This window comes from Micropterus salmoides, unplaced genomic scaffold (genome assembly GCF_014851395.1).
Source record: "Micropterus salmoides isolate LMB-PRFRI ecotype aquatic unplaced genomic scaffold, ASM1485139v1 Ms_hic_scaffold_21, whole genome shotgun sequence".
Taxonomy (NCBI): Eukaryota; Metazoa; Chordata; class Actinopteri; order Centrarchiformes; family Centrarchidae; genus Micropterus; species Micropterus salmoides.
In genome coordinates, this window is record NW_024041262.1 from 17880497 (window position 1) to 17895557 (window position 15061).

Sequence of the window (15061 nt, forward strand, 5' to 3'; positions counted from 1 at the left end):
CTTGTCTCAGTGTTAGTAACGTTTTTTTTCCAGGCACAAGGGAAGAGGGCCAGTCTTCCTGGCTGTGATCTGTCTGACATCAGGCAGTATTGCAGGCCAGTGCCAAGTAGAGCAGAGAAGCAGAATTCCCCCTGCTTACCCTGAGCTCAGTGCAACTCCCAGTCTTCATGAAGCATGTCATGAACAGAACCATTAAAGCATGCCAGCCAATGATTTCTGCTTTAGAAGGAGGGATGAAGGGGGGAATAGCATAAAAAGTCAAGGCAGATGGTTTTGACTTTATTTATATAAACTATGTTCAGTAGAGAGCTAACATGCAGTTCAGACCAAGTGTAAAAAAGAAAATTTCTCTTTTTTTTTTACACTGAGAAAGCAGTTTGGGCTTTATCCTGGTTTCACCTTATCATAACAGCCTCATTATGATTCTTTCCACCTGTGTGGCATCCCAGGCTTGTTAATTGGTCAGCAAGATGGTCAAACAGAATAGCCATTAGTAGCAGTGGCACGCAATTATTGCAGTGGCTGTCACCTAGAGATTGATGTGGTTAAGCCCAGGCATGCCCCGTGAAATCAATAAAGTGTCATCTCTGTGCAATGTCTGCGTGATGGATGACTCCACAGGATCCCAATTACAGAGATGAGATGATGAATACCACCCCAACAATGGATAAGATAATTGGAATTAGGACAGAAATGCAACACTTATCTTTGATAAATTGTGAAGATAATGATGCAGACTATACTGAAATATACAAGGCTGTTAGTTACTACAAAAAAATTGATTATATAGTTAAATACTTAAATGTTTCACTTTCTGAAAGTACAAAAAGTACAGAAGAATCAGGGAGGAGACATGTTGATTCATATATATAATTTTTGGTCACTTTTAGAATGTTTGATTTGCAACTGGCATTTCCTCAGAGCTCTGACTGGACCTATGTTTAGAATCATGAAGCTGTGGTAGGTCTAAATATATCTCCACCTGACAGAAAAGAGTATACAGGTATATATGTGTCTTTATTTATAAGTCTTTATTTTACAGATTATTTACATGGAAGTGAATCTCCTGCTTTCCTACACAACATGATTATGTTTTATAAAAACACAAGATAAAATCAACCGAGAAAGATAGTTGTGATAGGATGTACTGGGGTCGGGCCTTTTTTTTTTTTTTTTTTTTATAAACACCACCACGTCCCTTGCTCGTGAAGGTATCTGGTTAATTAATTTACAGCATTTCCTGCCGTGCTTTTCTCCTTTTAATGTGCTCCATCTCAGCTCTACCTTTTCTCTTTGTCTTGTTCTCTCTCTCTCCTGTGCTGTCCATTTTTTCTCCACACTGTTCAGCCACGGGCACTGACTGAATGATGTGTTGATGTGTATGTGCAAGTGACCAATCGCGTGTGATGACAGAGATCATACCAGGTTATATCAGGTTAAAAAAAGATGGGGGGCTGCCCTGGGTTGTTTTCTCTTTGATTTCAGGCCCAGGAGAATTCTCCCAGTGCTTCCGATGGCCAGTCCGGGTCTGCTCACATCTCCAAAAACCTGTTCTCTTACGGTAAGACTACTCTCTCAGTAGAAAAGGTAAAAGTGATGCGATATCGTTATACCACTACAAAAGCTCTTTGGTCAGAATGGATGGTAGATGATAACCATGACCAAACTCTTAATCAAGCAGCTTCAGCTGCCTTAACTTAATGAGATTTCAACCATAGAAGGGAAAACCAGGAAACACTCATGATTTGTTCCTGGAATGATCACATGGGCAATTTCTGGAAGGCATGGACAAACGTGTCTTTAAGATATGAAGAATTGTTTTCTTTCTGCTATCCCTCAGCACAGTTACATCCTGTGTCATGTTAACCACACATACTGCTGCCTCACCATATTAAGGCAAGACGCTTTATCTCTTGCTGCAACACAGTTCAGTGTGGAGTGAGACATAGTCCAACCATTCCAGTCTGACAAGCACAATGACCACTTGAAAAATAATAAGAAGCCATGTTTGTTTAACTTCTCACTGGTTTTATGACTTATCTCTACATGTGGGTGTGTTGTATGAGTCACAAAAGCTACACACAAACAAACTACAAACAGGATAAATACAGGAAAAGTGCAACGTAGAGTCAAATGATTTTACACATAACTGTCCATTCCCTCTTTTGTTCCTTCGCCTGTTGTCACTTGACGACATGTAACATAAAGTTACATCTGGCTCTCATGTGTTCTGACAGCACAGTGTTTGTCATTCCAAGGCATGCATAGATACACCGAATGGTGTCTTTGAACACGATCACCCTGCATTTCTTATATTATAAGACATTAATAGTCAGTTTATTGCTCATGATATCACAATCCCCAAGGGCCAGGCAAAATAACTCACATGTGGCTAATCAAAGGCAGTTGATCTGCACAGTGTGAACTCAAATTCTCCACTTCAGGTCAACTGGAATATGAGGCTTAATTATTCCTTATGCTTGCAATCTAACAAGTGACAACAATTACATTTAAATAGTAGAAAAACAAATCAAAACAGAAGAATTTGTGATTTTTTGTCTTCTTTTTGTGGCATGGGCCAATGACATTGTTATCCGAAACTAATTCTGCCGGGTGCCAAAGCAGCAGTCTCTCAAATCGCCTTTGTTGCTGTGGATCACTGGAGGGGAGATCCTTCATCCTGCTTTCTACTCCTATCTGCCCCCGGGGCTTCAATTCCTCTGCGGCAGAGAGCGTGCCTCTACTCTGGCTCTTCATCTCCCTCAGTATAAGCTCTGATTGTGTGTCTGCATGCGGGGGTGTGGGAGAAATGGAAAAGAGAGTGTGTCCCTGCTTGGGTGAAGAAATCGCTACATGTGCTAGTGGCTAAGCGCAATTTATGCACGTCTGTGTGGGAGAATGCATGCATGCTTGTACACATGAAGGTATCGCTGCATGTGCCGTTTCCGCAACGTGGATTGTGTTTGCTCTCCACACATAGCAGGCTCATGGCTTACAGATCATGCAACACATTCTCTTCTTTCAACACTATCGGCAAGCCACAACACCCGCCTGATTTCCTAAACTACTTATCCAACCCTCAGTGCATCCTGCATTGGAAATCAGGAAAGCATTACCATTCTATAATGCTTTCCTGATACTAGTACTTTGCAAAATCTGAAACAAAATTTGAAAGGCCCATTAAACCAAATTACAGTGAACAATTTTCACCAGAACTACTTTCTAATAAATAAATCCCTATAACATCTGTTGACATTGAAGTCTGTGATCAAGGAGGACATTACAAACCTTCATTGTATAGGAGGCAGAAATCTCATAGATACCCCAATATTGATATTCACGTCTTCTAGCCTGTAGCAAAATAAGCCAATATTGGATGCCTGCAGATGGAAATTGACTAGATTGAATTCATATTCCTCTCTGTGGATACATTCCAAGTGGAAATAATAAGCTTTACGTGCAGCCTCAAAACAATAAATTTCACCACATCATCTTTGTCTGTTTTCCACATCTTTTTTTATCTTTTCGTTTTTTAGATCATTAGATAATGTGGGTTAAGGCTGAGAACGGGAGGAGAAACCGAGGAAGGGTGAATGCAGAGTCATTTTCAGGATGGGTCATGCTAATACAACAGCTTTGAGCTTTCCCATTAATTCAAATGGTTTGCAAAGAAGTGGCCCAAGGCCCAGAGCTTATCCATCTATATTCATTGCAACCTCGTGCTTGAACTAATGAGCAACTAGGGAACTTCAAACAATCAAGCCTATCATTCTTAAATGCATATACAAAAAAAAACAAAAAGCATTTCAATTAATTAAATCTGTCTGTACTTGTAAGCCCTCCCCATTTCCTCCCTGCCCTTCTTCCCCGTCTTGCACGCCCTCAGGGAAATCAAACAATTAAGGACTGAATACAAATTTACTCTCCCTCCCTTCATGTCTTTCACCCCTCTGATTGTGTCAGTGAGGGAGATGCCCTCCCTCTTTCTAGTAAAAGTCTGATTTTGATGTAGGCGGGTTTGGTTACGTGTCTTGACCCTGTGTTCTTTTAGGAGTTGATTGACAGGAGAAGGTGGCCACGAGGTTAGAGTTGGAGGAGACAGAACAAAAACAACTAAATTATGTAAAAAGAAATGAACTTTAGAGTAACGTTTAAGGCCAGAATCCTCATGCATTGGCAACAGGTGTGGTCTATACTAAGACAAGGAATTTAATGTCCAATTAGTTAGCAATACAATTGTTTCCCATCCCCTAAGCATTCATTAATCTCTACTAGCTTTCATTAAAACTGATTTCTGCAGTGAATGCTGGCAAAAAAATTCTGTTATGGCACGCTTCTTAATTCAGCTCTCAGCATCATTTTACTCTGTTTCTAAAGAAGCTGATTGATTTCCCAATAATGCACTACTAGCTCATCGATCATCCGTGGTCCATTGATCCCTGGAAGGAATATAGCTCCTGTTGTTCAGCTGATGTACCCAGGACGTGGAACATTATTGGCTTTCTCTAAGAGGTTGTTTGTAAACATCACAGCGTGCAGATGGAGCACACAGCTGGGGCTTTTTATGGCATCGATGACCCATCGAGCATAAAGAAAAGCTGTTTGTGGTTGATTTGCATCTACACACAGAGAATCCATTCATTAATTTTCATCAGTCTTTTGAACAAAATCAATTGCGAGACCAGGACCAGGTCATGAGTCATGCACAACCCCACCAAAACCAGTCGAGTCTAAACATTTTTATTAACTTTTTATTTAACACATTTGCTTTTTTCATATTTTAACCATGCCGTTAACTATTCACTGGTATTTTGTATGAACTTTCATGCCAACATCAAGGTCTGCCACACTGCTCTTTCGGGAGTAATACTGAATCATTTATTTACTAATTTATTGGCTAATTTTAATTTATTCACTCTAAAAATACTGGAACCAGCTTATCAAATATACCACCATGAGACATTTGTTACTGTAGGTTGTTAAAGAAACAGTGCAACATTTTGGGAAAGAAGATCAATAACACTTTCAAATCTGTATGTACAATATGGAGCTGGAGCCAACAGCTGGTTAGCCTAGCTTAGCATAAAGACTGGAAACTGGAGGAAAGAGCTAGCCTGGCTCTATCCGAAGGTAACAAACTCTTGTCAAGAAAGCAAGCACATGTAGTTCCCAAAATGAGAAACTATTCCTTTAACTCCCGCCACGTTGCTAAAACCCCCCAGAAAAAAATACAGAGGATATGCAGGGTCCTGCATCAGAAAACTGGATATACTGCTGACAACTAAATATAAGCCTTTTTGTTTTTCTAGAAGGACAACATATAGATTTTCTCTCAGTTCATGAGTCAACAAATGCAGTTTCGTGCTTAACCCTCTGTAAATTTACAACCTGCCCGTGACCCCTTCGCTCGGAAACTATGTTGATTTCAAGGCAGCTGTGTCGTGGACTCAGGGCCTCGATTCCATGGGGTCCTTGCACCCCTAAGCAGTCCACAGCCTCTTTATCAAACCATGGCAGCTCCTATTGTTGTTGGCAGCTCACTCCTGTCCCCAGTGCAGGAGGGATTAGGTGAGTGTGAGTGAGGAGTAGTACAGGGGCAAACCAAAGGAGACCCTGCCGTGTCCCATACCCCAATAGGGAGTTATTAGAAGCTGCTGACAGCAAGAAAATAAGAAAGGAGGGAGAGACATGAAGGCAGGTAGACGAAGAGGAGGAGGACTTCCTTCGCACTTCATCTGACAAAGCACAAACACCAGAAACCTCCAATCGAGTCATCACACATCCTTCTCCTGACTCTGTCTACTCCCTGTGTGTCCGTCTCTCAGCACTGTGGGGCCTCAGATGCATAACATTAATGTCGAATGGGATGGGAAACCAAAAGCATCTGCTTTCTGCATGACATGGAGACGAGGGGGGAGACTCCTGAAGGCCCCGACTTTCTCTGCACCATTTCTTTTTATCACTAAGCTAAATTTAGTGATGAAAGAGGCATTTGAACTCTAACACCTACACAGGTTTCCCATTGAGTCTTGTGCAGACTGGAAGTTTTAAATGAGTCAAAAGCAGGAAAACATGGAGAGGTTCATCAGCAGAGATGGTACCTTTTTGTTCAAGAAGGGGAAACTGCTGCAGGAACTTTTTGCTGTGCTAGTCAACTAGTGCGGATGCTGTTTTTGCTTTTCATCCAGCATTCATTTTTCACAAGGACACTGCTCTGCATGAGCATGTGTAAGGAAACAGAAGGGGGGGGGGGGGGGGGGGGGGGGGACTCCTAGAACAGCTGAAAGAGACAGGCTTCCTTCAGCCCAAATCTGACCGTCTGACAGATGACCACGAGTAGCTTCTTTGCTCAGTCAATGACCCCAAACACAGGGAGTGCTGGTCATAGGAAGGTCAGTGGACTGTGAGAACTGAGGGAACAGGATGGAGGGCAAGTGGAGCAAGCATTCCCTCCCGGCTGACATTAACTCACACTGTAACTCCAGCAAATCTATTTGTCTGTCTGTCAGAGGGAGGATGGAAGCCAGGACTGTGAGCCTGGACTGATTATCTTTATGGTCAGCAGCCACAGAGGTTGGAAACTTTGGCTGCTTTTGTTTATTCCCTTTGGCACCCCAGAGCCTTGAGAAAATGAGATTTCACTCAAATTTATGGATAACGTTTGCTTAAATAGGTGAAAGGGAGAGATTCTGAGCCAGAGACATAGACAGAACGACAGACAATCTGATGGAAAGAAGACAGAAAAAGGAAGACGAAGACAGAGCTTTGGCTTATGGCTGCTAAAACTGACTTTTGTATTCCTCTAAAATATTATTAGAGTACAAGATATTTTCTGGCAATTCATATTCAAATGATCCTTACACTGTTCTTCTGCTACGGTTTACTGAGTGTAAAAATAATAGTCATTTTTAATAGGCATACACATCAAATAAATGACAGCAATACATGGAGGTGTTGATTTTATTTACCTTCCTTATTTCCCTTATGTCTTCATAGGTCAAAACTCCAGTAACTCTATAGAACAACTTTATTGTTAGATAATCACATTTCAGCTTGTGGCCTATATTAGGGTCATCATGAGACACATTACATTTAATAGGGACAACAACATTTTAATAGGGTAGGTATGAAGCAAAAAAAAAAAAAAAAAAAAAAGAGGTAAAAATGTCTACATACAACAACTGTGACATTATTGCAGGAATTTTGGAAGACGGCATGCTTACAGGTTTCCAGTCTCCAAGTTTGGTTACTGTTGTCACGTATAAACAGAGTATTTTGTTCATTTGCCTTTTTAATTTCAAAACTAGTGGAATGTTATGTTTGCTCATTTGTTCGCAGCATGAAAATTGATGAAAAAACTGATTAAAAAGGCAAATTTTGTAAGTGTGCAAGGCATTAAAAAGCATTTACACAATCGCCACACCTGCAATACTGTTATATAAAAGTATTCCAGCATTCTGTAATGATAGTGAAAAGAAAATCAGTAATAGTGCTTGGAAAGTCATTTCAGCACAGACACAAAACAAACTGCAATTTAGCAAACTTGTGAAGGCTGTTTAGAAATACCACATAATGCAGTCTAAATGGTACTTCTTATGTCTGATCGAGCTATAGTGGAGTGCTTACACTTTATCTGGTCTGGAAAAGCATGGCAATAAATGTTCTTGCAGATAACACCTTACATTATGTTCTATTAAATGTTAGACAGAAGTTACGTAAAGGTCTGAAAATGAAACACAGGGCCTAGTCTACCTTAAAAGTCCCCTCTGAATTTACAGCTAAACTAAAATGTCTTTTTGTTCATCCTTCAAATTGTTACTTTAACAACAAAATCTTGAAACACTGGGTTTATAATAAGGCAAGAAAGGGCTCTTAAAAGATGACTCATACAAAAGATGGGTGAGGGCTATCTGGTTGTCTCTCTGTTTGCTGTCAGTTCGTCTTTCTACAGTCCAATTGTTTCTACCTGCTCAGCAGCACTCAGTAAATCTCAGCTCGTGTGGCCTCTGGACATGTTGGTAGCTGCCTAATGTTAAATAAACAAGTGTGGATCCCAGCTGTGGAAAAAATCAGCTATCATCAGGGTGCCTGTGAGAAAGGAACCAAACACCCAGTTACCTAAATGAAATGCATGAGAATTTCACTTTGATAGTTTAGGGTTGATATAATGGTGTACTGAAACATCATGAATTACATCCCCACATTTTAAATAGTATTGTTTTAATTTTAAATGCATTAACATTAGACTGATAAACCCAGCCTCAATAACAACCTCTATCACTGAAAGAGGGCATCCTTATTTGCAGGACCCTCGGTAAGCTCTTTAGCGAAGGTAAGTAGTGAGTGATGGCTCGTCCCTCAGAGAGAAACTGCTGCTGGCAGTAGGTTTCAGTTGGCTGTGTACTTTGTGGTGAACAGGGAGGCTGAGGAATAGATCTACCAGCTGGAGTCCTGAGACCCCTGTGGTCTGTCTGGAAAAAGGCTCAGAGTGGAGAGGGGAAGACCCCTATCACTACACAAAAGATTTTTTTTTAACAAGCCACTAAGTCTTAAACTTTTTTTTTTCTTCAGTTTTGTACTTAAAGTCCATCTCGACGATACTTCTTATCGTTTTTTTACTATGTTTGCCCTTCACTGTGCAGAGTTTTGCACATACATCATTCATTGTTGCTGTTTTGACATTCATCTGATGAAGAGGGAAGGTTTGTCAGTGCTCAACTTGGGACAGAGCGTTTGCTGTCTGGAACAGCAACAAATCAGGTCGGCTGAGTCAGTGACCTTCTTAAAACATACTTTTATAGGAGAGCCTTTCCCGATCTTATTTGACTTTATTTTATCCCTTTTATTTTATTGTATTTTACTAATTTTATATAAATTTTTCATGCTCTTATCTTATTTTTTTGTATTATTCTTTACACTTGTTAAAGCACTTTGTAACTTGTTTTTGAAAAGTGCACTACAAATAAGGATTATTATTATAACTTGAATTTCAGTTTAAGACATGTATGTATGAGAAGTATTGTGTGGCATCACAGCTAGTTTTGAAATCAACCCTGGTCCAGTTTGCAAATTACTTGATGGATTTTCAATGAGGGAGAAGACATAAAAGCTGAGTATTTTTTTGTCTTAAACATGTCTGTGGGTATATTATAAGTGACAATATCTTGAAAAAGGCCTCTCCCATCACAAAATGCTTCATTCATAACACAAGAATGAATTCTAAATTAATGTATAATATAGTTTATAGTTTAGTGAGAAAGAAAGTGACATCAGGTGAACGGGTTTAGTTGTTTTTGGACTTGGGCTTTGAATTAAGCTTGAAGGTTAGGTTGAAAGGTTTCGAGACAAGTAAAAGTGCATGTATACAGACACACACACACACACACACACACCAGAACGTTAAAGGACACTGCATGTGCATCTCACTCTTCTTTATCCTGAAAGAAAGGACAAGCCGTTCTAAGAGCTTTCCAGTGTTACTGGGTGCCTCCTAATTAATTAGGAACATGGAGTGGCAAATCCACGTTATTAATTACTGCTCTAAGCTTGAAAATAATTGGAGCTTCTGAGAAGGTAATTCAAAAGAGGGAAGCTCCTTCCAAAAAATTCCCTTTTGAAAGAAGCAGTTGAAAGGCGCAGGCTCTGGACAGAGACGAGCCCATTTCCATGGCTTGTCTTTGAAACTAATGAATCACAGTACATCATGGCCTTGCAGCCGCAAGGGTAACTGGAAAGGTACAAAGGCTAGTTAACCTCAGTGCATCCTTCTCTTGGAAGGTTTGGTGGTTCTGAATGAATTTTAGAACATTGTGTATGTGTGTGTTTGAATTGTGCTGACGAAAGAAAGTTTATGTGTATGTCTGTCCGCAGAAGGGAGAGAATAAATGAGCATTGGCACAAGGATGTAGAATATTGAAGTTTTTGTGTGTGTGTGTTCATATATAGGAGTATATCTGTTCATGCTTACGGTTAGGGAGTGGATTGGACTGTTTGTGCACCCTCCACAGTTACTTTCACTGTAATGTACAGTACATGCCTGCCAATGACTAATTCACCCACTATCTAACTGCCCAATGTAAGATGTCTTACTGTAACAAATATCTAAAACTGATAAACATTTTAAACATACTATTTCAGTGTGTAGGCAGGAACTAGTGTCAACCAGTCACATGTGCTCTAATGAAATACTAATTAACAGATTTCCCTGTTTCCAATGTTAATCAATACAACAATTACCTTTTATGGAACCAGAGTAAATAAAAAAGAAAAGCTTTTCATCTTGTTTTGTTTCTGACTTACTGATTTGGGGAAGGATTTGACGCATTCCTTGTCTCACTCCTGGCTTGATGACAAGAGGAAGGTTTTCATCCCCATCTGTGTCATTGGGTTTGACGTTCTTTTAACAATCTGTGTGTGGCTCAGCATCAGAGGACAGAAAGTCTACAAAAGGAGGTCACAGAGATGTCTATTTTCTAGAACGGGTTGGTTATTTGTGCGGCGTATTTAGCCTTTTGTTTGTTCGGTTACCCAGGAGAGGTTGTTTCCTGTCCATGTTTTTAGTGAGACACGAGGACGTCTTCAGTGAGAGAAACAACAGGTCACAGGTCAGCAGCAGTCCAGCCTGAGATATGGAGTCAAATAACATCCCTAAAATCCAATATGCAAACTGGGACAAATTGTGTCTGGATCCTGTCTAGCTGCATTTTATTGTTCTTCCAAACACCAGATAGATAGAAGTTCGCAGCCAGGACGTTCACTCAGGAAACATATCCTCTGCTTGCCCTCTGTGCAGGGAAAAGGCCAGATTAATCTGCGTATGCACATCTGTGTGGGCCCCTTTGTGTATGTTTGTCTCGCAGAACAATCAATCAGCAAAACAATCCAGGTCCCTTATGCTTAAAGGCAAACAACATGATGAGCAGCGAGAAACCCCAAGTGCAGGCAACCAAGAACATCCTCCACCCAGTTGTCAAGTCCCAGGCCTACTTTCAGTGATCCTGCAGTCCATTAGAAAGGGAAACGTGGATGGAGAGCATGCTGCCTGCTCAGCTTGGGACTCATCTTGGTATGCCTGGAGGCCTCAAATTCAAAGCAGCAAGAGTTGCTAGAACAGCTTGGCCAGAAGTGGTTCCATACCCAGTGGTCAAAGCTCAACAACTGTCCCCACTGATCTAGATGTGCACAAGCTTTAGGGTTTCTCTCCCCCAGCAGAGGCAAGAAACTGAATAAATGAATGTCTCCACTTATGTAAAATTAAATTAATACACTTGTACGAAATGATAAATGGATTCATATTATAGTACTTTTCTATCAGAGCAGGACAAAGTGCTTATAAAGTCTCTCATTCACCTGAGCACACACACCCGCACTAGGCTGCTCATTAGGAGCAAATGGGTTCAGAGACTTGCCTTGAAATGTAATAAAGGACCTCAACATTCAGGAAAGAAAGAACAAATGTACTATTACACAAAGCAAATTCCATGTGTTTAAACAGACATGTACTAAATAAAAATTGATTTGAGAAGATGAGATGCACCAAAGATCAGGCATAGTGCAGCAGATACCAGCAATCAGGCTTATGAACGTTCTCTTTGTGGAAAATATGACAACATGTTGCTACATCGTGTAAAAACAACATGAGCTTTTATAGTCAGAAAATGTCTGAATGGTGCACATCTAGGAGAGCATAAGCAGCACTGCCGGTTAATTCAAAGTTTTTACACCAGCTGGACTTGCATTTTATCATCAGTACCTTCCTGTTGATAGCATCTAGAATAGACTTCATTTTGATCAGAAATGTAATCCTTGTAACACCTCCTGACACAAAAGTTTAAGATTTATGTTTAGTATGGAACATTGGAATAAATTAATTACCAAGTTACACTAAAAAATTTTATTTGATGTTGATCCTCTAAAGTGACAGTCCAGAACTAATGAATATTCTTATTTGCAGTTTCTGAATTTCAAGATACATCAGCACATGGCTGCACAAAATGGCAGGATATCCACATGGAGAGGGCCTTGATCTTTCAGGCAGGCATCTTTTGAACCATAAATTGGCGTGCTAATTCACAAGGTTGACATGTTGCTCCAGGCATCGTGTGCCCTTTCCATCCTGACAAGGGGCTGCTTTCAAAGTGTGTCCAGGGATGTTGTAGGAATATCTGTTTCCACAGTCCTTAATGCCAAGGAGCAGACACCACCAAAGAACACTCCATATTGGCTCACAAACACACTTGCTTTGTACTATCAAGAACCGTTGTCATCACATCGCAGGCATTCCAAATGTCATCACTGCCACTGACACCATACAGCTCACCATCAGAGTGAGAAACTGTGATTTAGAGTAAGTAGACATCCAAAACAGCATACATCCTCTGAGATACTGATAGAAAATATTATATCAAACGATAACAGATAACCATAGTTGAATATGATCAATTGTGACATACTATACACAAATATCATTAGAAGATATAATACGGTATGACGTCAATAGTTCATGACTTCTTTTGTGAGTATTTGGATGTTAAATTCACTGATTTACCATAAATGAACTAATGGTACTGTGTGTGACAACCAGGATGCCGCTGGTGTCAGATGGATTTCAAAGATGAGATTATCTCAGTTCTTCGTGAGAATGTGAATAAAACAAATAGGTATTTGCCGCAATCTTAGTATTTAAGTTTCATACATCGAAATGTGTACTTGCAATGCAAACCAATGTTCAAACCTACAAAATAAGTCAGTAACCAAACCAAAGTAACATATGCCAGAGAATTAAAAGATGTGTTTTAAATATAGTAGATTAGCTGTTTCTATTGCTTTGGGGCTTTTGTTCAGCCTTTTAAAACACTAAGTTAAATAAGGATGACGTAAGTTTTGAAACAAATAGGCAATTGTCCTTTCTATAAAACAGCAAAAAATAAGGAATCATTTCAAGTAGTTTGCACCCCAGCCTTCCTCGTCGACCTCTACGCTCTGATGTGATTTCAGACACACACTGAGCATGTTCACTCCTCATTACAACAGAAATGATCACATTCAGCTGTGCAGCACACCTCACTCGTGTTTTGTTGCCAGCAATATTTATTAACGAAGACCCTAGAAAACAAATATAAATCCAGGGGGTTATTTCTAATCATTTCATTCTGGACCACATTTTTCCTCCTCCTCTACCGATGCCGGCTGTGTTTGAACAACTGGATTTCATCAGCGGCACAAAGCCAGTTTGCCAGCAACCTCAGACAAGAACCCTCACTTAATGTCAGCACAGCAGGTTCAGTTCTGACTCTGGTGCACTGATCCGCAGCGCAAACTCACTCGACAACACACATCCTCCGCAAACCCAAGTCCTATTTGTGATTCATCTTGTCAAACATGCATGACATAAAGCTTCTATTTAGATTTTTTAAAATAGTATTTTGTCTTATTATTTTGACACAAGTGTGTAACAAAACACAAATGATGAACATGCAAGCCTTGCCAGTGATTAAACCTTGTTCTCCAGATTTGCTGCAAGTGTTGAGAGTCTGACAGATAGGTATTTGGAATGCATAGAGGTATGTTTGGGTAAAATCTTTCCATCACGCTGAAGCTCATTAGAAAGATCAAGATTGCACCTCTCTCCATCGTCTCTGTTTGTTCCTCTTGGCCCGGGGTTTGAGCTCAACTGTGGACTTTACATTTAATACTATTGGCCAACGATGACAGCCATGCTGGATGAGAATGATGTGGGCGGTGCATGGGAATGCAGGTTGTTTTTCCACTGTGGCTGATCACAGGGGAAAAGTTTAGTTCCCATTTTTGAAATGAAGTGTTGCTGTAAGAGAACGTAATTCCCTGCTATAAATGGGGCTGGTGAAAATTTGACAATCTGCAAGTCAGCTTTGCAAAATCCCCACCTGTGCAAAGCAGGAATGTTATTCAACAGAAAGACTGAGTGTGATTTCCCATCAAAATATTTTTCAAAGTGGGTAAGCCATAAAATTGCGGTAGCTGGTGTTGAAAGCTTTGTCCCACAGTCTGCAGGTGGAATTTACATATATTAAGTCTGGAAAACAAGTGAGATTCATGGCTGACTGACATAAAAACCTATCCGCTCTCTCTCTCTCTTTGCTTCCCTCTCCCCTTTTCTCTCCATCACAGAGATAGCTCTGCTCCTGGTTGCTCATGTGTGGCAGCTGGATGGAAAACATATTGCTCCATCAATCAAATCCCATTCTTTTCAGCAACACACTGTACACTGTAAAAATGCAAAGATGACAAATATTCCCCCAAACAGATTCAGAGCTATGTCTCTGTCAAACTGCACCAATTCCAATAACCTGATCCGTTTCAAATGATGTTTCCCCTGCTTGCCAATCCCATGCCTGACACTATTGTTGACAGTGTCTTAATATACAGAGAGAGGAGTGTGCACTGTGTTCAAACAAAGCCTCATTCCCCCCTGTGTTATACCAACAGATCAAATGAAAAGACGGAGGGAGAAGGAGGCGGAAGACATGTTTCAGCACACGAAAAGACCAAAGCGCGGAGAGCACCGCCATGCCTGCACTTGCAATGCAAAAGGAAAGACTCCTTCCCCTTCCTTGTCTGTAATGTGTGACACACAACTTGGCTGCAGCCCCAGCTGTAGCCCCTGGGCAGTGCATATGTCACCCATTTGTACTCTAGAAAGCAGTCAGATACGAGCTAAGGCCAAGTATGAATGGAGGGAACACTTACTCGTTTTTCTCCAGAGCCAAGAGCAGCTGTTTACCTTCCGTTACAATCAGGAGCTTCAATGATGCAGGGTGACTCTGAAGAGACAAAAGACAGGAGAGGGGATGAGAAAGACTGGTTCTAGAGTCAGGCAGACAGCATTTTGATTGAGAAAAGATTGCTGTTAAAGTGTTAGCCAGGTTTAAATGAAAAAAGAAATTTAATGAACTGGGGCTGTGTGTGGCAAATAAGCAAATATTTCTTAAAAACCTCCATTACAATCCTGATGAAACTGTGACTGAGCCACCCAGCACTTTGAAAAAAAAACACGCGAGATGACTGTTTTCAACTGATGTGA

At 40.5% G+C, this 15061-nt stretch overlaps 1 protein-coding gene across 3 annotated transcripts in view; it reads right to left on the bottom strand.

Annotated features, from left to right (window-relative positions):
- The window catches only part of LOC119916298 (disintegrin and metalloproteinase domain-containing protein 12-like), a 73833-nt gene that overhangs the window by 46489 nt on the left and 12283 nt on the right, over positions 1 to 15061 (bottom strand). For all 3 annotated transcript variants that reach the window (XR_005447087.1, XR_005447086.1, XM_038736264.1), the window contains exon 3: positions 14728 to 14801. Coding sequence is in view for 1 of the 3 variants with exons in the window: in XM_038736264.1 (XP_038592192.1) it covers positions 14728 to 14801 (74 nt within the window). In the remaining 2 variants the exon portion in view is untranslated. The remainder of the gene's footprint in view (positions 1 to 14727; positions 14802 to 15061) is intronic.